This window comes from Leptodactylus fuscus, chromosome 4, assembly GCF_031893055.1.
Source record: "Leptodactylus fuscus isolate aLepFus1 chromosome 4, aLepFus1.hap2, whole genome shotgun sequence".
In the NCBI taxonomy this organism is placed as follows: Eukaryota; Metazoa; Chordata; class Amphibia; order Anura; family Leptodactylidae; genus Leptodactylus; species Leptodactylus fuscus.
Genome location: NC_134268.1, coordinates 54,334,859 through 54,362,808, shown reverse-complemented (window position 1 = coordinate 54,362,808; position 27,950 = coordinate 54,334,859). Strand labels below are relative to the sequence as shown.

General features: G+C 46.7%; 2 protein-coding genes across 3 annotated transcripts in view; one reads left to right on the top strand and one right to left on the bottom strand.

The window, feature by feature from the left end:
• The window catches only part of LOC142200234 (uncharacterized), a 312,476-nt gene that overhangs the window by 82,717 nt on the left and 201,809 nt on the right, over window positions 1-27,950 (bottom strand). The gene's annotated exons all lie outside the window — the stretch shown is intronic.
• The window catches only part of CLVS1 (clavesin 1), a 70,729-nt gene that overhangs the window by 12,966 nt on the left and 29,813 nt on the right, over window positions 1-27,950 (top strand). For both annotated transcript variants that reach the window (XM_075270461.1, XM_075270462.1), the window contains exons 2-3: window positions 215-794; window positions 20,455-20,629. In XM_075270461.1, the coding sequence (XP_075126562.1) occupies window positions 406-794; window positions 20,455-20,629 (564 nt within the window). In that variant the 5' untranslated portion in view covers window positions 215-405. The remainder of the gene's footprint in view (window positions 1-214; window positions 795-20,454; window positions 20,630-27,950) is intronic.

Sequence of the window (27,950 nt, the reverse complement as noted above, 5' to 3'; positions counted from 1 at the left end):
AGAGGAGACAAGAAAGCAGGAAAAACCCTGAGATGGGAAAACCTCTTTAATATAGACTATATCAACAGTAAATCAGACATCAACATCCTAAAGAGAAATATATCTTTAACGACTCAATTTAGCAATGAATAAAGAACAGTAGTTATGGCATTGTATATGGTACAATATAGTGAAAACAATAATTAACTAAAGCATTATATTTCTTGTTTTTTAGATGCCAAGCCCTTGTTTCGGGGTAGACCTGCTTCATTTCACTTTACCTTTTACTTCTGAACCAAGTATTAAAGGACGCTAAAAAAAAACCTTAATTTCGGAGGATTTGATGACCAACCTTGGTGGAGGGGATGAACATTTTTGCAACTAATTAGGTAGAAAATAAGGTTTATTGAATCTAAAGTTATAAGGATGACCCACTTACAAGTTGGACTAAGTCCAGAGACGATAGAGAAAGCACGCTTGGAACTTAATGAAAATCCAGATACTTTACATCAGGATATTCAACAAGTTAGAGACATGATCATCACTAGACCAGATATTGGCTTCTTAAGGACAGATGATGCCTTCATATTAAGGTTTCTAAGAGCAAGAAAATTCAACCAGATGGAAGCTTTCCGACTTCTTGCCCAGTATTTTCAGTATCGTCAACTTAATTTGGATATGTTTAAAAATCTTAAACCAGATGACCCAGGGGTGAAGCGCGCTCTCATGGATGGATTTCCTGGTGTGCTTGAAAGTCGTGATCACTATGGGAGGAAGATTCTTCTACTGTTTGCAGCCAACTGGGACCAGAGTAGGTAAATGTAGATAGTATTTAGTCCTTTTACTGATTGTTATGTTGAAATGTGTTAATTATGTCTGCATTTAGATGGGATATTTCATCATGCAATATATCATTATTTAGTACACTAAATATGCTACAATAATGTTTTCAAGACTGGAGTCAGTGATGATACTGGATTCTAGGGTAAGGGTGTGTGGCTATTTTACATTTGTCAATTAAAGACCTCAATCTATTTCAGACCGGAAAGTAAGCTTATTTAGTAAAGATTATTGTGCAGGATATTTGGATAGTTTTTTATCATGTTGCCTATGCATTGAGGAGCAAAAGGGTAACAATGTTTAGAACTTTTGACTTTCAGTCTCCATATCTCACCATCATTTTATAGACAATCATCTTGGGTATCCCATACATAAATTTGACTTGCAATTTTTTAGCATATGATTAATTATGCAGATTCTTGTCATGTTACTGCTTTGTTACTGTTTTGCTCCCAAAATTTTTTTTATTTGTATTATTTGGTAAATCCACTTTTAGCCTTTAACACTGCCTGAATCCTTCTGGGCATGCTCTCAATCAGATTCCGACATGTCTCGAACATCCCAGGCCTCTTCTTCATGTTCCCAATGTTGGTGCATACTAATCGACTCACTTAGGTACAAATCAGGGGTGTAACTACTATAGAGGCAGCGGAGGCGGCTGCCACAGGGCCCGGGCCATTCGGGGGCCCGGTGACAGCCGCTACTGCTGTGTTTTTGTTTTTTTAAAATTGGCCGTTACGGGCCCTATTTACTTGCCGATCCTGGACATAATACTGTGTGCAGGGGCCACTATGGGGACATAATACTGTGTGCAGGGGCCACTATTGGGTATAATACTAATCTTGTAGGATACTCACATATAGCTCAGCATTGATTCTGTTCAAGTATCCAATGCCTTTGGGTAAGTTCATACGGAGTTTTTTGGTCAGGATTTTGAGGTCATATTCGCCACAAAATCCTGACCAAAAGACGGCTGCAATTGAACTCAATGGGAGTCAGTCAGGTGTTTTTTCCGGGAGCCGGAACAAACAAGATGCTTATTCTTCACTCCATTTTGCCTCGCGATTCGGCCTGGAGACACTCCCTCCTCCCGACTAGGCCCATTCACTGGGCCTAATCCGGAGTGGAGTGCGCGACTGGATGCCGGTGCAGTGCACCAACATTCAGTCGCGGCTACCCAGGTTCCGGTCCAAAAAAAACCCATGTGAACTTACCCTTTGGCTGTGAAACAACCCCATAGCATCAGGCTTCTTTCACCAAACTTGAAAGTTTCTTCAATTTCTCGTTCTATAGCCCCCTTTTCTCCTGCTTCTTTCAGAGTCATTTGCAACCATCAGAACCCAGTCTATTGATTTTTGTTTCATGGCTCCAAATCACCAGTTCCCAATATTATACTGTCCATTTTTTGTAGTTTTTTGCAAACTTTTGCCAGGGCTCCTTATGCTGATATTAAAGTTGAGGCTTCCTCACTTCACCTTTTCAGACTTGTGTAACACGTCAGACTCGGTGCTTGCATGTAGTGTGTGAACCTTAATAAATTATATGAAGTGAAGCTAACTTTGACGGGTGAAAAGCCGTCCTTCTTTACAGTCCTTGGTACATGTCCTCACACCAATAGTGATTAGGCACTGCAGCTTCGTATCCACCCAGGGAGGAACCCCCTAACAAACGGTTCTAAAATTTTAACGGTAGTTGTGATCCCTCACAATCCATTCAGGTGAGAGCAGTCTACACATTGGGATTGTCCTTCACTATATTAATCTACTACACTATATACAGCGCGGTGATGTCTACCTCTTGTTTTTGCACTTTCTGATAAACATCATCCATTCAAAGTGCGCTGTTGATATATACATGTCTATTCTCTCCTTTGTATCATTTGCCTCCTTATTCATCCTGCAGCACATCAATATGGTATCACCTAACTCACCTTCCTTTTTCTGACCATTGCTTTGTGCATGCTCCCGCTCCAAAGTCAAGAATGCGAATATGTACAATTGAACTTCACTTTCTGAAGCCACCACTGATGATCCGTTAGTTAAACTGAACCTTTCATCCCGTCCATCAACTCCAACTCTTTAGATCTTTCAGTTGGTGCTTTTCCACTGATTTAGAGAAAGTTGTACGTTTTTCTCTAGCTCCCATCATTCTCGATCAACCATTGCTATTAGTTTCAGCACAATTATGCTGTTTGATGTCAGGTGGGCAATCTCTATCTGCTCCAACCTAGGACCACCCACCTGACAGTTGGGGACATAATTGTGCTTAAACTAACAGAAATGATTGCTTGGGAAATTCAAGGCTAGAAAAAAAAATTACAACAGCACTGGAATCAATGCTACAGGGAACATTGACGATGCAATGAGTTGGAGTTGGTAGAGGTGCTGAAAAACTTTCTTTGAATAATAGAAAGACCAACTTTAGAGGAAGGAGGATGCATAATGTGGTAGTTGGTTAGTGAAACGAATGGTCAGGTGACCCCCTCCCTTCCCCAGGGAGTGATGTCACATGGGTATGCTGTGGGGTAATCAGAAGGAGTACTGTTTTTTGGGATGGGTTTTACCTCCGGGGCAGAGGATAGAGAAAATATTACAGAAGCAGATTATAAAGGATGGGAATAGACAGGTATTTATACACCAACAACACAAGCTTAAATGATGATATTTATTGGAAAGCAGCCAACCCCTTTAAAACTGAAAAGCAAGCTGTAGAAAAGATCCCCGAGATTATTATTTCACTCAAGAATACTTATCATTTGTCTTCCATTTCTACTACTTGCCTATCTTGTAGGCTTCCAAGAGGGATTATGCCGGACTGAATTCAGATCAATAATCTTGAAATTAAAGACAAATAATTATGGCCCCATTGTTGACATCGGTGTGATACCACGTTGTTGTGGCCCTTATGTGTTTGCAGCCTCATTGATATAACAATTCCACAAGTTTTCCTTCAATATACTGCCAAATAAAGGCTTGAATATAAACTATTGTGTCCTAGCCTCATCAGTAAAACACCAACATGTTTTATTCAGTGGTTAAAAAAAAAAAAAAAAAAATGATGATCCTCATAATTTCATTATAAAAATATTTTAAAGGGTTGTCCAGCCCACGAAAAGTGTTGAAAAACAGATTAGAATGGTATAAAATGGTAAAAGAAGCAACACTCTACCGGTCCCTCACCACACCTGTTCTGGGGTTTCCCAGTCCTCTGCTATTGGCCTCCATCAATAGCATCCTGATCTGGGATATGTTACCGCTTCAGCCAGTCATTAGCAACAGTAGGGGCTGGACATGTTAACAATGCATCAAAACGGGGTGGTTGAGGACCAGCAAGGTAACTAGTACTTCTTTCATGAATTTGTATTTATCTAGATTTTTTATTTATAATTGACTAAACAACCCCTAATACGTTGACATATTGATAGTATTCAGACATTTCAATTTCCTTGAAGCCAAGGGTAGCTATGTATCTTGGGGATTCACATGGATTAATCTATTATTCTGGCCACTTGGGAGTTGCCACCATAATCAGCTTCAAGCTTAAAATTTGGTCTATTTGGGTGAAGGGGAAAGAAATTTGGATAGAGTTATTAGATACAGAGGGTTTTGTTACAATCTTCGAATACCTGTGGCACATTGGGTCCATGGCCAATCGGGGAAGGATGAACGCTAAGTAGTATGTTGTATGGTGTACACTGTATTTTCTCAAAACATATGTCCAATTTTAGTCCCATTGCCACATAAGTTGTCTTTTTCAAGTGTATATATAGCAGCATAGCTCTAATATAAATATAACCACTGTGACCTAACCAATTCTAAGCACCATATACTCGTGGTTGATATATTTTATTATTCCATGGCCTAAATCAGCGTACAATTCTACCTTTTACATGTCTCTATAGAATTTGGCAATTAAAATCCTTGACTTTTTAATTTTACACCATATACCTTCTCAGACAGCCGCAGATTCCCCCCACCTTGGCCACAATGTCCCATTTGCCAGCTACAGGTGGCTATTGATGATGTATACTTACGTTAGGTCATCAGTATCAGATCACTGGCGGTCTGACACCCGGATACCCCACTGATCTGTTGTCTAAAGACATAGCAGCATTCAGGTGAATACTGTGGACTCTTCACTGAATAAAGCACATAGTTTAACATTGCATAGGGGTTGTGCTTGACATCGCAGATCAGTCCATTCACTTGAATGGGACTCAACTGTAAATTGGCCACATGACTGATGAATGTGAAATCATACTGGCCTATGGAGTGGAAACAGCCCTCATCCGATTGCCACTTTGATTTGAGCAGAAGACATTTGGGGGATCTGGTTATCAACCCCCCCACCCACCCACTGCCACTGATCTGATATCGATGATCTATTGTTAGGATAGATCCTCAATATGTAACTCCCCCCAAAAAAAATCCTTTGAAGATTCCTGAATCAGACAAAACACATAGTCTTTGTTATCATTCTTGTTTATCCAAGGGAATTAGAATTACTGGTGAGACGAATTGCTATTATTTTCTGCCAGCCATAGTGCCCACATGGCAGCCTCCTTAGACCCCATGTACATGATTGAGTATGCATCTGTTTGGGGCCAAGTTTGCAGCAGAATGCAGTCAGATAATGCAGAGTGACATACAAGTGTAATCCTAGTGCAGTGATCACAAACCTATGGCACGGATTCCAGAGGTGGCACTCAGAGCCCTCTCTGTGGGCACCTATCTGTAGAACAGATTATACTGTGTGTGGGCCACTGTGGAGCAAATTGTACTATGTAGGGTCCACTTTGCAGCAGATTATACTGGATAGAGGGCACTGTGGAACAGATTGTACTGTGTAAGAGCCACTGTGGAGCAGATTGTACAGTGTGGGGTCCACTGTGGAGCAGATTGGACTGTGTGGGAGCCCTTCACTATTTATATCACACGATATCTGTTTTTATAGTATACATGTGATATTATTACAGGTCATAACAACATTACGTGGTCACTATAAAACAGATCTGTGCGATGTAAATAATGAACATTAATTGTTCAAAAGTATTAAATGCAGTACAAAGTTGTTTGCAATATTGAAAGCTCTGTAAAGTCCCATTCACACGACCGTATTTTGTGGTTCCTTAATTGTCCGCAATTGTGGATCCGTACAGTATTAAGGTTAAATTGCCGTGTTGGCACTTTGTGATAAATTAGTGGGTTTTGGGTTGCAGTTTGGGCACTTGATCTCTAAAAGGTTCACCATCACTGTCTTAGTGTATTCCATTATGCACTTACCTCCATGGGGTCTGATCCGTTGTATTCTGATGAGATGTTCTGAATAAGGGGAACTCTTCACATGATTCCTGGTTGAAGACATAAAATTATAGTTGCATTATTCATTTTAATAGCCAACAGTGTTATATTTTTTCATGCAGTTTATTTCATGCAGTTTCTACCAACTTGTAACTGTCAAGATGCCTCATTCCCTTGCAGAGAATTCCGGTTTATAGCTTCCATCTCACCCGGAGGTGCTGCATGAAATCTGCTGGTGGTTGATTCTGGCATTTGAACATAACTATTATGAGGTCTTTGGGTGGTTATTTCTATGTAAATGTGCTTACTCGACTAGGACTGTAATTGTCAAGCAGCACGCCGTATGTTGTTGTTGTCGGATTTGATTAGATTTTTATTTTTCTAAATGTGATGCTGGAGAGAGCGAGAAGCTATCTGTAATGAGTAAATGTAGTCTTCAAAGACCTAACCGCGCAATGTTTGCATATTACTTAGAAATTCCTTAGAGCAGCTACTGCCAGGAGGTATCATCTCATCGTTCTTAGAAAATTTCTTCTTTTTGCCAGGTTACTTTTTCTAAAAAATGCTTCTCAAAAATAATTGTGTTCCGTAAAAACATATTAACAGCCTGACCCTAATATACCAGGGTCAGGGGATAATCATACACATTAGGGAGAGTGTGTGCCTACATAGGCATACGGAGACTTACAAGTCATTAATCCCTAGCGGAGCAGGAATGACTTGTAAGTCTCTGTACTGCCTATGTAGGCACACACTCTCCCTAATGTGTATGATTATCCCCTGACCCTGGTCTATAGTCTCTCACTCTGCCAAATCAGTATCCCTGCGCTATGCTGAGGAGGCCCAAAAGACCGAAACAGCGCTGTCCATAGCTGGGAATCTGTTCCTTTTGGAATAGAAATACTAATTTGCCAATAAAGTCCGCATCATGATTAGTAGTCATGCATGATGTTAAGGAGGCTGTCCTCTAGAGGGCAGCATACAGAGGCACGGTTCTAATTACATCCTGGAGAATAAATTTGCACAGTGATCCTAATATAGGAAGACAACTATCTTATGTGGGCAATGCCTTTTAAAATGGTTGCTAAACTTTGCATAATTCAATACAACAAGCAATATATTGGAAACTTTGCAGTATTTTTTGTTCTACGCAAAGCCCCCCACCCCCCCGTGCGCCCCACTGATATTCACTCTAAAATATCTGCTTAATCCGTCTTGATAGAGCAAGATGGAGTGAAGTGAACAGAGGTATCAGATTACAGTTAACATAACAGTTTATCTAGAGGGGGGGAGGAGGGGATAAGGTGCTCCAACACCTTGGTGCCAATAAAATGCTAGAAATAAATTAAGGAGCCTATACTTTATTCTTGCATAAGGACACTTGGATTTTGGGGGTTACACCCCTTTGTATATTCAATTTTCTGATACAAGCGTATCTCCTAATTTTTATTTGTAAAATCCATACAGAGATGGCTTTAGCACAGGATTAAGTAAATGGTTGAGCTCATAAGCTTTCTTCAGTTCCCGTTCCAAGTAAAAAATTGTGCAAGTCCAGCAGTACCCAACAAGAAGGTGCACCATGTGTCACATGATTGCTTGTCAATAGTCTTGGTTGGCTGTTCTTATCCATTGAGAAGTTAAAAATTCTCTCCAAGCCACCCCAATTCACAAGCAATCTTGAAATTATGGCCATCCCTCAAGACAGGCTTATTTGTTTATTTTCAATAACATTTTATAAAGGTATCCCATTAGGAACAAATTCCTAATAAATCCTATTTCAGAAGAAGGATTTATGGTGTCTTGTATCCTAAATTTCCATACCCTTGACTAGATTTGCAGAATTATTGAACATGTAAAACTAATGTGACCCTTGCACATGTCAAGCAGTAGGTGAGAAGATCACAAGTGGCAGATTTCTGTGAGGTGATGAGGTTTATAATGCATTCATCTGCTGTAAGAAGAACCCCATGTAGATGTATGAGATGAAAAGCGGCCCCTGTGGTGAGTGTTATCTGTATGCCCCTTTACCTTTTGGTCCTGTTTAGAGATGAGCGAACACTAAAATGTTCGAGGTTCGAAATTCGATTCGAACAGCCGCTCACTGTTCGAGTGTTCGAATGGGTTTCGAACCCCATTATAGTCTATGGGGAACATAAACTCGTTAAGGGGGAAACCCAAATTCGTGTCTGGAGGGTCACCAAGTCCACTATGACACCCCAGGAAATGATACCAACACCCTGGAATGACACTGGGACAGCAGGGGAAGCATGTCTGGGGGCATAAAAGTCACTTTATTTCATGGAAATCCCTGTCAGTTTGCGATTTTCGCAAGCTAACTTTTCCCCATAGAAATGCATTGGCCAGTGCTGATTGGCCAGAGTACGGAACTCGACCAATCAGCGCTGGCTCTGCTGGAGGAGGCGGAGTCTAAGATCGCTCCACACCAGTCTCCATTCAGGTCCGACCTTAGACTCCGCCTCCTCCGGCAGAGCCAGCGCTGATTGGCCGAAGGCTGGCCAATGCATTCCTATGCGAATGCAGAGACTTAGCAGTGCTGAGTCAGTTTTGCTCAACTACACATCTGATGCACACTCGGCACTGCTACATCAGATGTAGCAATCTGATGTAGCAGAGCCGAGGGTGCACTAGAACCCCTGTGCAAACTCAGTTCACGCTAATAGAATGCATTGGCCAATGCTGATTGGCCAATGCATTCTATTAGCCCGATGAAGTAGAGCTGAATGTGTGTGCTAAGCACACTCATTCAGCACTGCTTCATCACGCCAATACAATGCATTAGCCAGTGCTGATTGGCCAGAGTACGGAATTCGGCCAATCAGCGCTGGCCAATGCATTCTATTAGCCCGATGAAGTAGAGCTGAATGTGTGTGCTAAGCACACACATTCAGCACTGCTTCATCACGCCAATACAATGCATTAGCCAGTGCTGATTGGCCAGAGTACGGAATTCAGCCAATCAGCGCTGGCTCTGCTGGAGGAGGCGGAGTCTAAGGTCGGACCTGAATGGAGACTGGTGTGGAGCGATCTTAGACTCCGCCTCCTCCAGCAGAGCCAGCGCTGATTGGCCGAATTCCGTACTCTGGCCAATCAGCGCTGGCCAATGCATTCTATTAGCCCGATGAAGTAGAGCTGAATGTGTGTGCTAAGCACACACATTCAGCACTGCTTCATCGGGCTAATAGAATGCATTGGCCAGCGCTGATTGGCCGAATTCCGTACTCTGGCCAATCAGCACTGGCTAATGCATTGTATTGGCGTGATGAAGCAGTGCTGAATGTGTGTGCTTAGCACACACATTCAGCTCTACTTCATCGGGCTAATAGAATGCATTGGCCAGCGCTGATTGGCCAGAGTACGGAATTCGGCCAATCAGCGCTGGCTCTGCTGGAGGAGGCGGAGTCTAAGATCGCTCCACACCAGTCTCCATTCAGGTCCGACCTTAGACTCCGCCTCCTCCAGCAGAGCCAGCACTGATTGGCCAGAGTACGGAATTCGGCCAATCAGCGCTGGCCAATGCATCCCTATGGGAAAAAGTTTATCTCACAAAAATCACAATTACACACCCGATAGAGCCCCAAAAAGTTATTTTTAATAACATTCCCCCCTAAATAAAGGTTATCCCTAGCTATCCCTGCCTGTACAGCTATCCCTGTCTCATAGTCACAAAGTTCACATTCTCATATGACCCGGATTTGAAATCCACTATTCGTCTAAAATGGAGGTCACCTGATTTCGGCAGCCAATGACTTTTTCCAATTTTTTTCAATGCCCCCGGTGTCGTAGTTCCTGTCCCACCTCCCCTGCGCTGTTATTGGTGCAAAAAAGGCGCCAGGGAAGGTGGGAGGGGAATCGAATTTTGGCGCACTTTACCACGCGGTGTTCGATTCGATTCGAACATGGCGAACACCCTGATATCCGATCGAACATGTGTTCGATAGAACACTGTTCGCTCATCTCTAGTCCTGTTCAGTATCAGACCAGCATACATTGGGATCACCAGAAGTGATAATTCTGAGAGTCCTCCCTTCACCTATATAGGTTTTGTGCATGCTCAATATAGCCCCTAAAATCACATAACTGTTTCAGGGTCATCTCCGTGACCAGACGTCTTCTTCCCAGCCCCATTTTTTTTATGTGGCAGAGTCTCTCAGTACCAGAGGATCCAGTGGGCCAGTATGACCCTGCTATGTATCTAATTTTTCCCTGTATCTGTTCACCTATTCTTTCCTTTTTATTATTCTTAGGGTGGGTTCACACCTGCACCCCGGTCTCCGTTTTCCGACATGCAGGACTTTGTGTCCAGTGAAAAAGAAATAGTTTTGGCATGGAAACCACAAAACGCTTTTCTTTTTCACCAGACACAAAGTCCGGCATGTCCGGCTTTGTGTCCAGTTAAAAAAATGCAGCAGAGACCACAAAACGCTAGCGGGCACTCATGGGCGGACACTTGGCAAAGCCATTCAAATGAATGGGTTTGAAAAGTGACTTCCGATTTCCGTCTCCTGTCCAGTTTCTCGGGCAGAAGATGGAAACCAAAAGCGGAGACCGGGCCGCAGATGTGAACCCGGCCTTATTTACCCAGCAGACCGCTATGTGTAGTACTGCCGCCGGGACAGGCACCATTTTGAGTTACCAGAAACACACTTTTTATCTCAAAGGAGAAGGTTCCTGACATTATCATAGGTATATGTAGGACAGGGAAAGAGTAAGAGAGTGTTCAGATCTCAAGGATCAAGAAGTCAGACAGAGGGTTTGTGGCAGCGTCTACATGGAAGTACAAAAAGAACTGCTGGAAGCCAGTAAAGGACTTCTATTTCCCAATGTTTGCAGACTTGACAGGACTGAGCAATACTGCTGTGAACTAGCAAGGTAGCGAGAAGCTAAGCTTTGGTAGAACAGTTCTTCTTTGGTCCAAATAGGGAGTGTTCTGGTTAAGCAACCAGGACTTTGCAATGTCTGAAGGAAAGCAGTGTAGAGACAACACCATGGAGGAAGCCTAAGATGGTGGTGGTCTTTCCCACTTTTGCATGCTGGCTTTGGCGCAAAGTCCTCTTGAAAAACTTAAGAGGGTTGACGCTTAGAGTTGAGCGAGTACTGTTCGGATCAGCCGATCCGAACAGCATGCACGCATTGAAGTCAATGCACGCAGCCGGCTGCCGTCAAACCGGAAGCACCAGGTGCATCCATTCATTTCAATGCGTGCGTGCTGTTCGGATCGGCTGATCCGAACAGTACTCGCTCAACTCTATTGACGCTGAGTAACAGATTGTAGAAGTTTCCCTGGGGCATGTGACTGGCAGGGCAGGATGGTATAGGGTAGCCAAAGAGGTACAGAAGGTCATTATTGCCCCTTTATATGCCTCAATGCCTCAGATTGTTATCCATCAGATTCCATGAGGACAAATATCAGACTCCACCTTCACAGAGGTGCCTAGAACCAGTGCTCCAGGGCACATGATCTCCATATGTACAATTACAGCACCTTTAATTTTCCCATGAGAATATCTTATTAGATAATATTGATTGCTCCCTATACAATGGTGACAGATAAACTGTAATGTATCCAGGTCCATCTTGATTAAAATGTCACAACAAATAATCTTAGTACTGTAACATGACATGTAGTAGATATAGAAGTTCCTTGTGATATTTTATTGAGCATGAAAGCATCTGATGTGAATTGTTATCTCTATTATTTGTAACATTGTGTTTGTGATTGAAAAATCAATTATTGGACATTTCTATAAGAACTACTTATATAGATAGAATCAGCTCCAGACAAAATCAATGTCTGTTGCTTTAGCTAAGAACTTCCTTACAAGTGGACCAAGAGATACTTCAGACTATAGGAAGTTGTCAGCAGAAATGTTAGATTATTGCTAAAAGGACAATCGATACATTCCTGTGCCTTTAGTCATACTTCACATTGTGTGTGGCCAGGCCTCATTGATGGCTCTGTCTCAAGAGGAAAATCTCACATTTTGGAATGAAGCATTCTAAAGAAAAAGGTTTTTCTTAGTCTGTTTGAGATTTTTCCATTTTACCAAGGTAGATTGTTTTCTTTTGTAAGATGGTACCAAAATGGAATTTTTTCAAAATCTGTAGAAAGGAATATGAATAGAAGCAGAAAAATTGAATCTTTAGTTGAATCCCTTTATTATATTTATCCATTAAAGATGCTGAACAAATTGTATATATCCAGAACAAAAATATAATATCCTGAAACTGAAAGTCCCTAAAGCTTCCCACATTGTAATAACATGCAGGGTAAGGCCCAGTTCATATCTGCGTTTGGGCTATTCCGTTCCCCTATGAACAAGAAATATACGAAGAGAAAGTCCTGCAAGCAACAAAAATTGATGCTAAGAATATTTTTTGCAGGTTTAATATAGTATACATTATGCTTTATGTCTGGAGTATGTGTGCAGGAATTTTGACACTGATATAGATGAGTTAGAGATTTTTTGTTAACAAATTCAAAAAAGGTGCGCAAAATAGTATGGAAGTTAGTGTCTACAAGAACACGAATCCTTCTTTTCCTCAGATCTTGCTGCTCTCCATTAAAACAGAACTACAGTATGTCTTTTTTTTTTTTTTCAAATGTAGATTGTGAGCCCCATATAGGTATCACAATGTGCATTTTTCTTTCTTCCTACCAGTATGTCTTTGTAGAATGGGAGGAAATCCATGCAAACATGGGAGAACATACAAACTCCTTGCAGATGTTGTCTTGGCGGGATTTGAACCCAGGACTCCAGCACTGCAGTGCTAACCATTGAGCCACCGTGTTGCCCTGGAACAATGTCTTTTGACTAGTGACATAACTAAACTCTTGTGGGCCCCAATGCAATCTTTTGTCCAAGGCCCCCTACCTCATCCATACAGCAAATTTTTGATAGTGATGGTAAGGAGTGATAAGGAGTTTAATCCACCTTAGTGTGGTTAGGGGTAATCGGTGGGTATCCTTGGTTTATGGGACAGATGGAAGGTGCAATCTCAATACTGATATCAGTGCTTATGGGCCCCCTAAGGCTCCTGGGCCCTGATAAGACTGCACCCTCTGCACCACCTCAAATTACACTCCTGCTTATGACTACTGTTATCTCTTCTCCCCATACGATTGTCATGTTCCACAATTTCTCCTACTGGTCAGCCATTGAAATATTAGTTATAAAAGTGACTGTGAACCTTCCATCAACCATATTGAACTGACACTGCCTTATTACAGAACACATTATGGTGAATAGTTATGTATGTTACTTTTGCGGATTTGAAGAAAAAAGTTTTATGCAAACAACACATTTGGTGCACTGGGGGCGGGCCTTCAGCTCCCTGGAACACTGCTGTTGTTACTCAGACCCCTATGATCTCCTTCCTGTACCATCCCATGCAGTGAGAGTTGATCCTCTTACAGAAATGACATCATCCATCCTACTTGAGCAGAACTGTGCTTCAAGTAGCTGAAGGCCCCATTTGTATACTTTGTTTTTATCCATATCTACAGAAGGCCCGCCCCCAGTGCACCAACTGCTTCCTTTGCATAAGACATAACAAAGGTATGTTACTTATCACTGTAATGTGCTCTGTAATGTAGTGGTGACAGCTCAATATGCTAGGGGGAGGTGGTAGACTCTCTTTAAAATGTACCTCCAGCTATAAACAACTTTGCATAAATGCATAATACAGGTGAAAATGAGAAACTTTGTAACATGTCTTATTAAGGAAATATGTTTTCTTCTCCACATTTCAGGTAGTTACTTTCTACATTATTAGTTTATGAAGAGGGGAGAGGGGATATAAAAACACCCTATATAACTGCAGTTCCTTTGCTCTGCACAATTTTAACACTTCTATGTTTGCAGATAAAGGCTCGTTCACATCTGCGCCCGGTCTCTGTTCATACAGGTTTCCGTTTCCTGCACAAAACAGAGGCAGGAGACGGAAACCTGCAGGACTCTTTCATACTCATTCATTTGAATGGGTTTGAAAGATGTCCGGCCGTGAGCGCCGGTGAGCGTTTTATGCTCTCCGCCACAAAACTGTTTTTTTTAAACCGGACACAGACGGATATGCAGTACTCTGTGTCCAATTTAAAAATAAACGGTTTCACGGCGGAGAGCATAAAACGCTCACCGGTGCTCACAGCCGGACCCGGTCTGACAGCTTTCCGTCTTCTGCATGCAGAAGACGGACAGCTCAGAATGGAGTCCGGGCGCTAGTGTGAACCCAGCGTAAGAGGCTGCTAATACACAGTATGAAGCATGACTAGTAAAACAGGCTATAAGAGCTGTGTACCTGACCACCAACCTTCCACCCCCCATTGTTACCTTTACCCGGTCCTTAATGATACACGGACACCAAGCTGGATGGAAAGGCCACAGCGGCATTTATTAATTATTACACTCAAAATAAACATCTTTAGCCATATACCCAAAACAATATATACCATCATCCCCCCAAATAACCTGCAATGCCCTGTAACTGTATCCCCTATAAACAATGTCGCTTTTTCGAAACAGCTAATTAAACTGGAAGGAGGGGTCCCTGAAGGGACCAATACCATCTCACGTTTCACCCCTCCGATATTTACCCCCAGCCGTTTAGCACCTGGCCCAGGAGCACCAGAATCAGAGAGTACCTCCATCCTGGGTACCCTGACCGCAGGACATATACACTATTCTGGTTCCCCAACCAGCATCTCATTTCCCCAATTACTAATTGGGTGTGGATGACCCCCCCTGGTCGTCCACCCCCACTACTGATTTAACTACCCCAAAGGCCTCCAGAGACCCCTCCTTTGTACGCCACGACGAGCATGTGTGACCACTTACAGATGCTCGTCCCGCCACACCTGGAGAGCACGTTCCACCCCCTCCTGAATGCCCAACAGCCAAATATCAAGGCCAATGGCATTCAGATGAACCCCATCAGGCCGAAACAGTTCCGACGACACCGACTCTAACTCCCGGTGGCGGATCACCAGGCCCCCATTGCACGCCACAAAACGACCTACCACCTGATTGACCTTGGCCCTGGCCTTGTTAAGGCCGCGGACAGACCGAGCATGACGCCACCGCATCCTCGCCACAATATCAGACCAGACAATCAACAGCCCCGGGTAAGAAGTCCACAGCCGGAGCAAATCCAGCTTCACATCTCGCATCACCTCCCGGGAGGCCGCAGCCCAAGGTCGTTCCCCCCGGCATGGATGACCAGAACATCAGGGGGCCTGTCCCGATCCGCGTGGCCCTGCAATTCCGGTAGCAACCGCGACCACAACAAGCCCCGCACCCCAATCCACCTGACCTGAACCTCGGAATGATCATACCCCAACTGGCGCCCAGACGGACAGGCTTCGGCCCGCACACCTCCCCAGTAGACATAAGAATGTCCTGCAATCCAAACGAGACACTGAGGGGCACCTGAAACATACAAAACAAAACAAAACATTCATCAGAAACGAAACCACGAGAAAAAGAAAATACCGAAACTACGGAACTAAACTAACCATCCCCAACCCGCTCTGAAACAGCCGACCCCTCAGCCACAGACTCTAAAGCAGCCCTGGACGGACATAGAGGAGGTACCGCCCAGACTCCCATCTTCCAATGCGCCTAATGACCGTCGGGGGAAGGCCCCAACGCGCTGCCTCCGTGGCTGCCCCGATCCGAAAGGAATGTGAACTATAGTCCCCAGCCGGCACACCCAACCGCCCCAGCCCCTTACGGAACACCTGCACAAACTGAAACTTAGACAAGCACGATAGGTCGCCGTGAACCAACAAAGCCCCACCACCCGCCGGGCGCACAGCCATAAAAGCCGTAAAACTGTCCACCGGGCACGCCACAGAACCCGGGAGGGGGCGTAATCGAACCTCAAACCCCCGGCCCTCCTGATCGGTCTTCGAACGGCGAAGGAAGCAAACTAGATCCTCACCATCCAAACGGCAATCCCCCAAACGCAATCCCTCCGGGGACCGTCGGCTGGGGGACACCAGCTCCGAGACCCGGAAGACTCCGAAGAAAGCCAGGGAAAAGGCTAACCGAAACAGAAGTACCTCATACCCCGACCTGCACACCTCCCCCAATACACCCAGCAACCCACACAAGATCCCATACGAAACCGGCCGCCGCCGGTCCCTACTGGACGATCCCCTCCGGAAACCCCGAACCGCCTGTCGCACCAAGAAGGACTTGGTAAAGTCCTGCAAGCCCCGCCATTTAAACCAAAACGCCAGCGCAGCCAAGCGCCAGGACAACCCGGATGAAGAAACCCCTTGAACAAAAACCGACCCCACAAATTACAAAACCGTAGCCTCCCAATCGACTCCCTCCCTGTCCCCATGCAACTGCCTCACCAAAGTCTCCCACTCGGACCAACACCGGGAGTAGCCGTCCCACGTGGAATCCGCCAACGACCGCCGAACCAACTCCAAAGCCGTATTCAAACCAGCGCCCACAAGTCTTCCGGGCAAGGCAACCCCTCCTGGTCTGCCTGCGGCGCCAGCTCTCGGAACCTGGACCACTGAAAACGAGAGATGGAATCAGCAATCACATTCCTCGTTCCCGGCAAATGCACCGCTACAAAATGCGCATTCAAGTCCAAACCCCGTAAAACAAGTTTACGCAACAAACGCACCACAGGAGGAGAATTGGCAGTTTGGGAATTAATGGCCTGCACCACCCCCAGATTGTCACACAGGAAGCGCACACGACGATCCCGGAGCCGGTCCCCCCAAAGCGCCGTCGCCACCACAATGGGAAATAGCTCCAGCAAGGCCAGGTTACGCACCAAGCCAGACTCCCGCCACTGCACAGGCCAAGCCCCCGAAACCGGATCCACCCGCCGCATCGGTAAATAACTCGAGGTCCTCGTTAGACACGGGGGGTCCCATGACCAAAGACCTGCCATTATAGCGGGCCAAAAATTCGCCCCAAACAGCCAGATCTTCCCTCAAACCCACGTGTAGCCGCACATAATGCAGAGGACGGCGCACACCCGCCGTCGCGGCCGCCAAACGCCGACAAAAGACGCGCCCCATGGGCATAATCCGACAGGCAAAATTAAGCCGGCCGAGCAGCGACTGAAGCTCCCGCAGCCTAATCTTCCGCTGTCGCATCGCCTTCCCCACAAGGTCACGCAGCTCACTCAATTTGTCCTCAGGCAACCGGCACTCGAAACGAACGGTATCGATCACGATCCCCAAAAACTTCACCACTGTCGCTGGTCCCTCCGTTTTGTCCGGAGCCAGCGGGACCCCAAACAACTTACACACCCGAACCATCTCCTGCAACAAAACAGAACAGACCCACGTACCTGGGGGGCCCACAAAGAGAAAGTCATCGAGGTAGTGCAGCACCGAGTCTACCTGTGCCCGCTGCCGCACGACCCACTCCAGGAAGGTGCTGAACATCTCGAAGTACGAACATGAGATTGAACAGCCCATCGGGAGGCACCGGTCAACAAAATACCCACCCTCCCATTTACATCCCAACAAGTAAAAACTGTCCGGGTGAACCGGCAAGAGGCAAAACGCCGCCTCTATATCGGTTTTTGCCAAGAGAGTACCTCTACCATAACGTCGCACCCATGCCAACGCAGAATCAAACGAGGCATAAGAAACAGCGCACAGGGCCGGGTCAATGCCGTCATTAACAGACCCGCCCTCGGGGTGCGACAAATGGTGAATAAGGCGGAATTTGTTGGGCTCCTTCTTGGGGACCACCCCCAAAGGGGAAATCCTCAAGTTGACAAGCGGGGGGCGGGCAAAAGGGCCCGCCATAAGCCCCAATTCCACCTCCCTCGCCAATTTCTGCCCCACCACCTCGGGGTGAGCCAGGGCAGAGGACAAATTCCGGGGCTCCCCCCCCCCTACATTAGAACAAGGGATCCAAAAACCCCGTTCGAACCCCGCTTGCAATGCCGCCGCCGCCGACCTATTTGGATAACTGGCGAGATACTCCGCCATCTTTTCCACCCTCACCGGAGTCGCCCCTCTTCTGGTCAGCGTCACCACCTTTTCCCTTCCCCTTTTTGAAGCACCGGGTGAGGGCGTGCGCACCACCACAGCCGGAACATTCATGTTTAAAGCGGCAGTCAGCGCCAAACTTGCAGTGTCCCTCATTAAACTGCCAACAGCAGCCTTTTCCGCTCCCCGCCGACCGTCCCGATGCTGAACCAGAACCGCCGGCCCCATCCCGAAAGGACTGGCCACCACCACCCTTAGGGGCTGCCATCAGCTTCATCCAAGAGCTGATGTCTTTGTGGTCCCAGCGGAGGGAAGGACGGACCGCCTTCCGCTGGCGGAAATGCTCGTCATAGCGAAGCCAAGCATTTCCACCATAGACCCTATAAGCCTCCCCAATAGAATCCATATACGTAAACAAGGCTGAGCAATTCTCCGGCGCCTTCTCGCCGATGACACTGGCAAGAATTGCGAAAGCCTGCAACCAGTTCGAAAAAGTCCGAGGAATCAGGCGGTACCGCCGCCATTCCTCCTCGTCCTTTTTGCTCTCATCGGGCTTAACCCTATCCAAGTTAAACTTTTCCAGGGGCAACAGGGAGAAGATCTCCACATATTCCCCCTTCCAGATTCTTTCCCGCACTTCCTGCTTTAAGTGGGCCCCTAAAGGCCCCTCAAAGCAAACATAGACCTCCCCTTGGGCAGAGTCCGCCATACGGACGTCCTCCAATGGCTTCGCCGCCACCCCTTCCGCAGCATTAGCCACCCCCGCAGCCGCCGCACCGTAACCCGCCACTGGCCAAATCGGAGACCCCCCCAAAGCACCCCAAACCCCCGCCGGGGACCCCCCAGAAGCTATGCCCCCCATCCCAAACAACTGCTGAACCCCGTGCACAAACATCTGCAATCCCTCCAAAGATAAGACATTAACCCCCCCCCTCCCCCAGAAGTAGAAGGGGTGGTGTCACACTCACCCGGTCTCGCAGGGGGGCTAGCCCCGGCAGCCATCCTTCCAGTGTAGTCAGGGCCTCCAGGCCGGTGAAGAGGAAAATCCGGGTCCAGGGCCTGCCGACTGCCGCCCGCGATGCTGTCCTCTTCCGCCGGCACATCCGCCGGGCTTCGGCGTCGCTGGACGCTGCTGCAGGGCCTGGTAGAAGCAGTAGGCCGCAGCTCCAGGCCTGGGCACAAGGGGTCCTCCCCTTCCCCGCGACCAGAATCCTCGGCGTCACTCACGACACTTCCGGGGGCGGAGCCCTCAGAGTCAGACTCCGCCCCTTGAGGCTCCGCATCATACTCGCAGCAAGATGGCCGCCGGCCCACAACTTCCGGGCGGGTCGCGGCGCTCCGACGATCTCGTCCTGCCCGGCTCCCAGGACGAGCAGCCGGGCCTGAAGAAGCAGGGAGAGGCCCCAGACAGGGCCCGGGCCTCCGCTCAAGTTGGGCCCGCCCCCTGCTTGGAGCATCAGCAGGGGAAGCGGCCGTCGCTGGATCATGATCCCGTCGCCGGGAGGAGGGGGAGCAGCGCCGTGAACCCCCCGGTGCCTCCAGCCCGGATTGCATGGCAGGATTCCTCCTGGCCCGACTCCCAGCCGGCAAGCGGCGCTGACCAGAAGCCGGAGCCCGAGGTTCCCTTGCGGGGCTCCTTTTGCGTCTCCGGGGCTGAGGAGAAATTTGAGGACTAAGCCTCTCAGGTGGCCGCGCACGTCTCCTGCGCGGCCTGGATTCCTGCGCCCCAGCTGGAGCAACAGGGGCAGCAGCTTCTCCCAAAAGCCGGTCCTGGAGCCAGCCAGCCCCGTTGGAGGGCAGTCTGGCGCACCTGGGCCAGCAGCGCATCGAGGTCGGCAGACATGGTAAGGAGACAACTTAACTTCGCTATCTCCAGCTCCAGAATGATCCCCCAGTTGTGTATAATTGTTTACTAAACATTACCTTAACCCCACCCCCTGCCCTCTAACTCACCCCCTAACCTTAACACGACCTAAGTAGCTCTAATCCTCTTTATAGTCATGCGCCCCTTTTAGCTACCCCTGCGGGTCCGCTGTCTGGGGGCTTCCTATAAATCAATTAACCAGTATCCAGGAGTATCCCGCTCCTCCTCTCCCTCTCCCATAGAGCTCTATGTGTGAGGATGAATATGGAGATGAATACAATGTAAACAAGTATCAGATTGAAGATAAGAATCAGGAGAACAGCTTAATAAGTGCGGAAGGAAACAGATCTCCTTAATAAGATATACGTATGATAACGTTACCTATTTTCACCTGTACTATTCATTTATAAGAAGCTTCAAACTTGCATTTTCTAAAGTTGCTTCTACAAGTCACTCCTTAATTCTTATTTACTTTCTTCAAGGAACTCCTTTGTGGACATCTTACGTGCCATTCTCCTTTCTCTAGAAGTTCTAATAGAAGACCAAGAGCTTCAGATCAATGGCTTTATATTAATTATAGACTGGAGCAATTTTTCCTTCAAGCAAGCCTCCAAGCTTACCCCTTCAATCCTCAGACTAGCCATCGAAGGGTTGCAGGTATGTAAAAAAAAAATTGTACTCCAAACATACTTACAGCTGGTATACTTGTTACTAAATGTGAGGCTAAGGCCCCATGTATTGAGCTGCAGCCAAATAAAAAAATGTGAAAACAGACATTTTTTCCACCGTGTTTTTTTTTTTTTACAGAAAGTCTGCTGAGCTTTCCTCTGTGGGCTTTCTGCTTCTATTATACCTGTACAGAAATCACCAGCATTTCTATAGGTATAATTGGCATAATGCGATTTACAAAATTGTAAGTGTTTCTGAAATTGCAGTATGTCTACTCCAGATTTTTTTTCTACAATGTGTGGATGCTAGAATCCCATTCTCTTTACAGGTACTGTAAAATGCGGCAATGTTTGCACTATGTTTCCGTCACGGCCAAAACGCCACCTTTTTACAACGTGGGCCCCCAGCGATTTTCAGTGTATTCCTTCAGTAGAGGTTTGGGAATTAAAATGTTCAACAGGTCATTGCCCCTACGGTTGTAATCCACTGGCCTGATGCCTGCTCAATGGCTGTCCACAAGGCAAATGCCCACAGCATTGTGCACACAGTTTTACATAAATCACATAACATTGTAGTACATGTGCGCCTCTAAACAATACAAACTGACTGTGTGTCCCACCAGCTAAGGCGTAAACACATATTAAGTTGGGATGTTTTACCATTACATCTGGAGTTACGGTTGGCAATATAACAGTTGCAAAACATACCTATACACATGAGATAAGCATGACATTAGAAACACAAAGAACTGGCCCAACCAGTGGCGTAACTAGGAATGGCTCTACCACAACGCAAACATTTGACATGGGCCCCAACCCCAAACCAGACCCCCCTTCCCCCTAAAACCACTTTTCAGACCACAGAGTATAATGAATAGAGATGAGCGAACAGTGTTCTATCGAACTCATGTTCGATCGGATATTAGGCTGTTCGGCATGTTCGAATCGAATCGAACACCGCGTGGTAAAGTGCGCCATTACTCGATTCCCCTCCCACCTTCCCTGGCGCCTTTTTTGCTCCAATAACAGCGCAGGGTAGGTGGGACAGGAACTACGACACCGGTGACGTTGAAAAAAGTAGGCAAAACCCATTGGCTGCCGAAAACATGTGACCTCTAATTTAAAAGAACAGCGACGCCCAGCTTCGCGTCATTCTGAGCTTGCAATTCACCGAGGACGGAGGTTTCCGTCCAGCTAGCTAGGGCTTAGATTCTGGGTAGGCAGGGACAGGCTAGGATAGGAAGGAGAAGACAACCACAACAGCTCTTATAAGAGCTAAATTCCAGGGAGAAGCTTGTCAGTGTAACGTGGCACTGACGGGCTCAATCGCCGCAACCCAGCTTTCCCAGGATCCTGAATGGAATACACTGTCAGTGTATTCCCGTATACCCGATATATACCCCGATACCCGTTCCAACGGTGTGCCCCCCCACCTTCACCCCAGAAATACCCTGCAAGTCCCCTAGCAATAGAATTGGGGCTATATACACCCACAATTTTTACTACTGGTATACAGTGCCATTGTCTGACTGGGAATTCAAAGAATATATTGGGAATACAAATACCCTCATTTCTTGCTACTGCCATATAGTGCCAGTGTCTGACTGGGAATTCAAAGAATATATTGGGGTTACGTGCACCCACAATTTTTACTACTGGTATACAGTGCCATTGTCTGACTGGGAATTCAAAGAATATATTGGGAATACAAATACCCTCATTTCTTGCTACTGCCATATAGTGCCAGTGTCTGACTGGGAATTCAAAGAATATATTGGGGTTACGTGCACCCACAATTTTTACTACTGGTATACAGTGCCATTGTCTGACTGGGAATTCAAAGAATATATTGGGGTTATAAATACCCTCATTTCTTGCTACTGCCATATAGTGCCAGTTTCTGACTGGTAATTCAAAGAATATATTGGGGTTACGTGCACCCACAATTTTTACTACTGGTATACAGTGCCATTGTCTGACTGGGAATTCAAAGAATATATTGGGGTTATAAATACCCTCATTTCTTGCTACTGCCATATAGTGCCAGTTTCTGACTGGTAATTCAAAGAATATATTGGGGTTACGTGCACCCACAATTTTTACTACTGGTATACAGTGCCATTGTCTGACTGGGAATTCAAAGAGTATATTGGGAATACAAATACCCTCATTTCTTGCTACTGCCATATAGTGCCAGTTTCTGACTGGGAATTCAAAGAATATATTGGGGTTACGTGCACCCACAATTTTTACTACTGGTATACAGTGCCATTGTCTGACTGGGAATTCAAAGAGTATATTGGGAATACAAATACCCTCATTTCTTGCTACTGCCATATAGTGCCAGTTTCTGACTGGGAATTCAAAGAATATATTGGGGTTACGTGCACCCACAATTTTTACTACTGGTATACAGTGCCATTGTCTGACTGGGAATTCAAAGAATATATTGGGGTTACGTGCACCCACAATTTTTACTACTGGTATACAGTGCCATTGTCTGACTGGGAATTCAAAGAGTATATTGGGAATACAAATACCCTCATTTCTTGCTACTGCCATATAGTGCCAGTGTCTGACTGGTATTTCAAAGAATATATTGGGGTTACGTGCACCCACAATTTTTACTACTGGTATACAGTGCCATTGTCTGACTGGGAATTCAAAGAGTATATTGGGAATACAAATACCCTCATTTCTTGCTACTGCCATATAGTGCCAGTTTCTGACTGGGAATTCAAAGAATATATTGGGGTTACGTGCACCCACAATTTTTACTACTGGTATACAGTGCCATTGTCTGACTGGGAATTCAAAGAGTATATTGGGAATACAAATACCCTCATTTCTTGCTACTGCCATATAGTGCCAGTTTCTGACTGGGAATTCAAAGAATATATTGGGGTTACGTGCACCCACAATTTTTACTACTGGTATACAGTGCCATTGTCTGACTGGGAATTCAAAGAATATATTGGGGTTACGTGCACCCACAATTTTTACTACTGGTATACAGTGCCATTGTCTGACTGGGAATTCAAAGAGTATATTGGGAATACAAATACCCTCATTTCTTGCTACTGCCATATAGTGCCAGTGTCTGACTGGTAATTCAAAGAATATATTGGGGTTACGTGCACCCACAATTTTTACTACTGGTATACAGTGCCATTGTCTGACTGGGAATTCAAAGAATATATTGGGGTTATAAATACCCTCATTTCTTGCTACTGCCATATAGTGCCAGTTTCTGACTGGTAATTCAAAGAATATATTGGGGTTACGTGCACCCACAATTTTTACTACTGGTATACAGTGCCATTGTCTGACTGGGAATTCAAAGAATATATTGGGGTTATAAATACCCTCATTTCTTGCTACTGCCATATAGTGCCAGTTTCTGACTGGTAATTCAAAGAATATATTGGGGTTACGTGCACCCACAATTTTTACTACTGGTATACAGTGCCATTGTCTGACTGGGAATTCAAAGAGTATATTGGGAATACAAATACCCTCATTTCTTGCTACTGCCATATAGTGCCAGTTTCTGACTGGGAATTCAAAGAATATATTGGGGTTACGTGCACCCACAATTTTTACTACTGGTATACAGTGCCATTGTCTGACTGGGAATTCAAAGAGTATATTGGGAATACAAATACCCTCATTTCTTGCTACTGCCATATAGTGCCAGTTTCTGACTGGGAATTCAAAGAATATATTGGGGTTACGTGCACCCACAATTTTTACTACTGGTATACAGTGCCATTGTCTGACTGGGAATTCAAAGAATATATTGGGGTTACGTGCACCCACAATTTTTACTACTGGTATACAGTGCCATTGTCTGACTGGGAATTCAAAGAGTATATTGGGAATACAAATACCCTCATTTCTTGCTACTGCCATATAGTGCCAGTGTCTGACTGGTAATTCAAAGAATATATTGGGGTTACGTGCACCCACAATTTTTACTACTGGTATACAGTGCCATTGTCTGACTGGGAATTCAAAGAGTATATTGGGAATACAAATACCCTCATTTCTTGCTACTGCCATATAGTGCCAGTTTCTGACTGGTAATTCAAAGAATATATTGGGGTTACGTGCACCCACAATTTTTACTACTGGTATACAGTGCCATTGTCTGACTGGGAATTCAAAGAGTATATTGGGAATACAAATACCCTCATTTCTTGCTACTGCCATATAGTGCCAGTGTCTGACTGGGAATTCAAAGAATATATTGGGGTTACGTGCACCCACAATTTTTACTACTGGTATACAGTGCCAATTTCTAACTAGGAATTCAAAATGCGCAAGGCTCCCGGAAAGGGACGTGGACGAGGCCGTGGGCGAGGTCGGGGGAATGGTTCTGGGGAGCAAGGTAGCAGTGAAGCCACAGGGCGTCCCGTGCCTACTCCTGTGGGGCAGCAAGCATTGCGCCACTCCACAGTGCCAGGGTTGCTTGCCACATTAACTAAACTGCAGGGTACAAACCTTAGTAGGCCCGAGAACCAGGAACAGGTCTTGCAATGGCTGTCAGAGAACGCTTACAGCACATTGTCCAGCAGCCAGTCAGACTCTGCCTCCTCTCCTCCTATTACCCAACAGTCTTGTCTTCCTTCCTCCCAAAATTCCGAAGCTTTACAGAACAATAACCCAAACTGTCCCTGCTCCCCAGAGCTGTTCTCCGCTCCTTTCATTGTCCCTCAACCTGCCTCTCCACGTCACGATTCCACGAACCTAACAGAGGAGCATCTGTGTCCAGATGCTCAAACACTAGAGTCTCCTCCATCTCCGTTCGATTTGGTGGTGGATGACCAGCAACCCACCCTCATCGACGATGATGTGACGCAGTTGCCGTCAGGGCATCCAGTTGACCGGCGCATTGTGCGGGAGGAGGAGATGAGACAGGAGTTGGAAGAGGAAGTGGTGGATGATGAGGACACTGACCCGACCTGGACAGGGGGGATGTCAAGCGGGGAAAGTAGTGTGGATGTTGAGGCAGGTGCAGCACCAAAAAGGGTAGCTAGAGGCAGAGGCAGAGGTCAGCAGCTTAGGCGAAGCCAGGCCACACCCGGAATCTCCCAAGATGTTCCAGTTCGTACCCAGCCCCGAAAAACTCCCACCTCGAGGGCACGTTTCTCGAAGGTGTGGAGTTTTTTCAAGGAATGCGCCGAGGACAGATATAGTGTTGTCTGCACAATTTGCCTCTCGAAATTGATTAGGGGCTCTGAGAAGAGCAACCTGTCCACCACTTCAATGCGCCGTCATTTGGAATCCAAGCACTGGAATCAGTGGCAGGCAGCAACGGCAGGACAAAGGCCGCCTGCCGTTCACGCCACTGCCACTGCCTCTGCCACTGCCTCTGCCACTGCCACTGCTGACTGTGCTGGCGATGCACTCCAGAGGACGAGCCAGGACACCACTTCATCTGCCTCCGCCACTTTGTTGACTTCTACCTCATCCTCCCCTGGTCCTGTCTTATCTCCTTCTCCTGCACCATCAAAGGCACCATCAGGCGTTTCTTTACAACAACCCACCATCTCTCAGACATTGGAGCGGCGGCAGAAATACACTGCTAACCACCCACACGCGCAAGCCTTGAACGCCAACATCGCTAAACTGCTGGCCCAGGAGATGTTGGCGTTCCGGCTTGTTGAAACTCCCGCCTTCCTGGACCTGATGGCAACTGCGGCACCTCGCTATGCCGTCCCTAGCCGTCACTACTTCTCCCGGTGTGCCGTCCCCGCCTTGCACCAGCACGTGTCACTCAACATCAGGCGGGCCCTTAGTTCCGCGCTTTGCACAAAGGTCCACTTGACCACCGACGCGTGGACAAGTGCATGCGGACAGGGACGCTACATTTCACTGACGGCACACTGGGTGAATGTAGTTGAGGCTGGGACTGCTTCCCAAACTGGCCCGGTGTACCTCGTCTCCCCGCCTAACATTCCTGGCAGGGACACGAGAAGAACACCCCCCTCCTCCTCCTCCTCTACCGCCTCCTCCTCCGCCACCGCCTCCTCCTCCGCCACCGCCTCCTCCTCCGCTGTTAGATTGACCCCAGCTACGAGTTGGAAACGTTGCAGCACTGGCGTTGGTAGACGTCAGCAGGCTGTGCTGAAGCTGATCAGCTTGGGGGACAGACAGCACACTGCCTCCGAGGTGAGGGATGCCCTCCTCGATGAGACGGCAATATGGTTTGAGCCGCTGCACCTGGGCCCAGGCATGGTCGTTTGTGATAACGGCCGGAACCTGGTAGCAGCTCTGGAGCTTGCCGGACTCCAACATGTTCCATGCCTGGCCCACGTCTTCAACCTAGTGGTGCAACGTTTCCTAAAGAGCTACCCCAATGTTCCAGAGCTACTGGTGAAAGTGCGGCGCATATGCGCCCACTTTCGCAAGTCGACAGTAGCCGCTGCTAGCTTAAAATCTCTCCAGCAACGCCTGCATGTGCCACAACACCGGCTTTTGTGCGACGTCCCCACACGCTGGAACTCAACGTTTCAGATGTTGAATAGAGTGGTTGAGCAGCAGAGACCTTTGATGGAATACCAGCTACAAAACCCTAGGGTGCCACAAAGTCAGCTGCCTCAGTTTCACATCCATGAGTGGCCATGGATGAGAGACCTTTGTGACATCCTACGGGTCTTTGAGGAGTCCACAAGGAGGGTGAGCTCTGAGGATGCGATGGTGAGCCTTACAATCCCGCTCTTGTGTGTTCTGAGAGAATCCCTGATTGACATCAGGGATAACTCAGATCACACAGAGGAGTTAGGGATAGCATCCGATCCGTCACAGCTGGAGAGTAGGTCCACACATCTGTCCGCTTCACTGCGTTTAATGGAGGAGGAGGAGGAGGAGGAGGAGGAGGAAGAAGAGTTGTCCGATGATGTGATGGTGATACAGGAGGCTTCCGGGCAACTTCGAATCGTCCCATTGTTGCAGCGCGGATGGGTAGACATGGAGGATGAGGAGGAAATGGAGATTGAACTTTCCGGTGGGGCCAGAGGAGTCATGCCAACTAACACTGTGGCAGACATGGCTGAGTTCATGTTGGGGTGCTTTACAACCGACAAGCGTATTGTCAAAATCATGGAGGACAACCAGTACTGGATCTTTGCTATCCTTGACCCCCGGTATAAAAACAACATCTCGTCTTTTATTCCGGTAGAGGGGAGGGCCAATCGCATCAATGCTTGCCACAGGCAATTGGTGCAGAATATGATGGAGATGTTTCCAGCATGTGACGTTGGCGGCAGGGAGGGCAGTTCCTCCAGTAGGCAACCAAGTTCTCACCG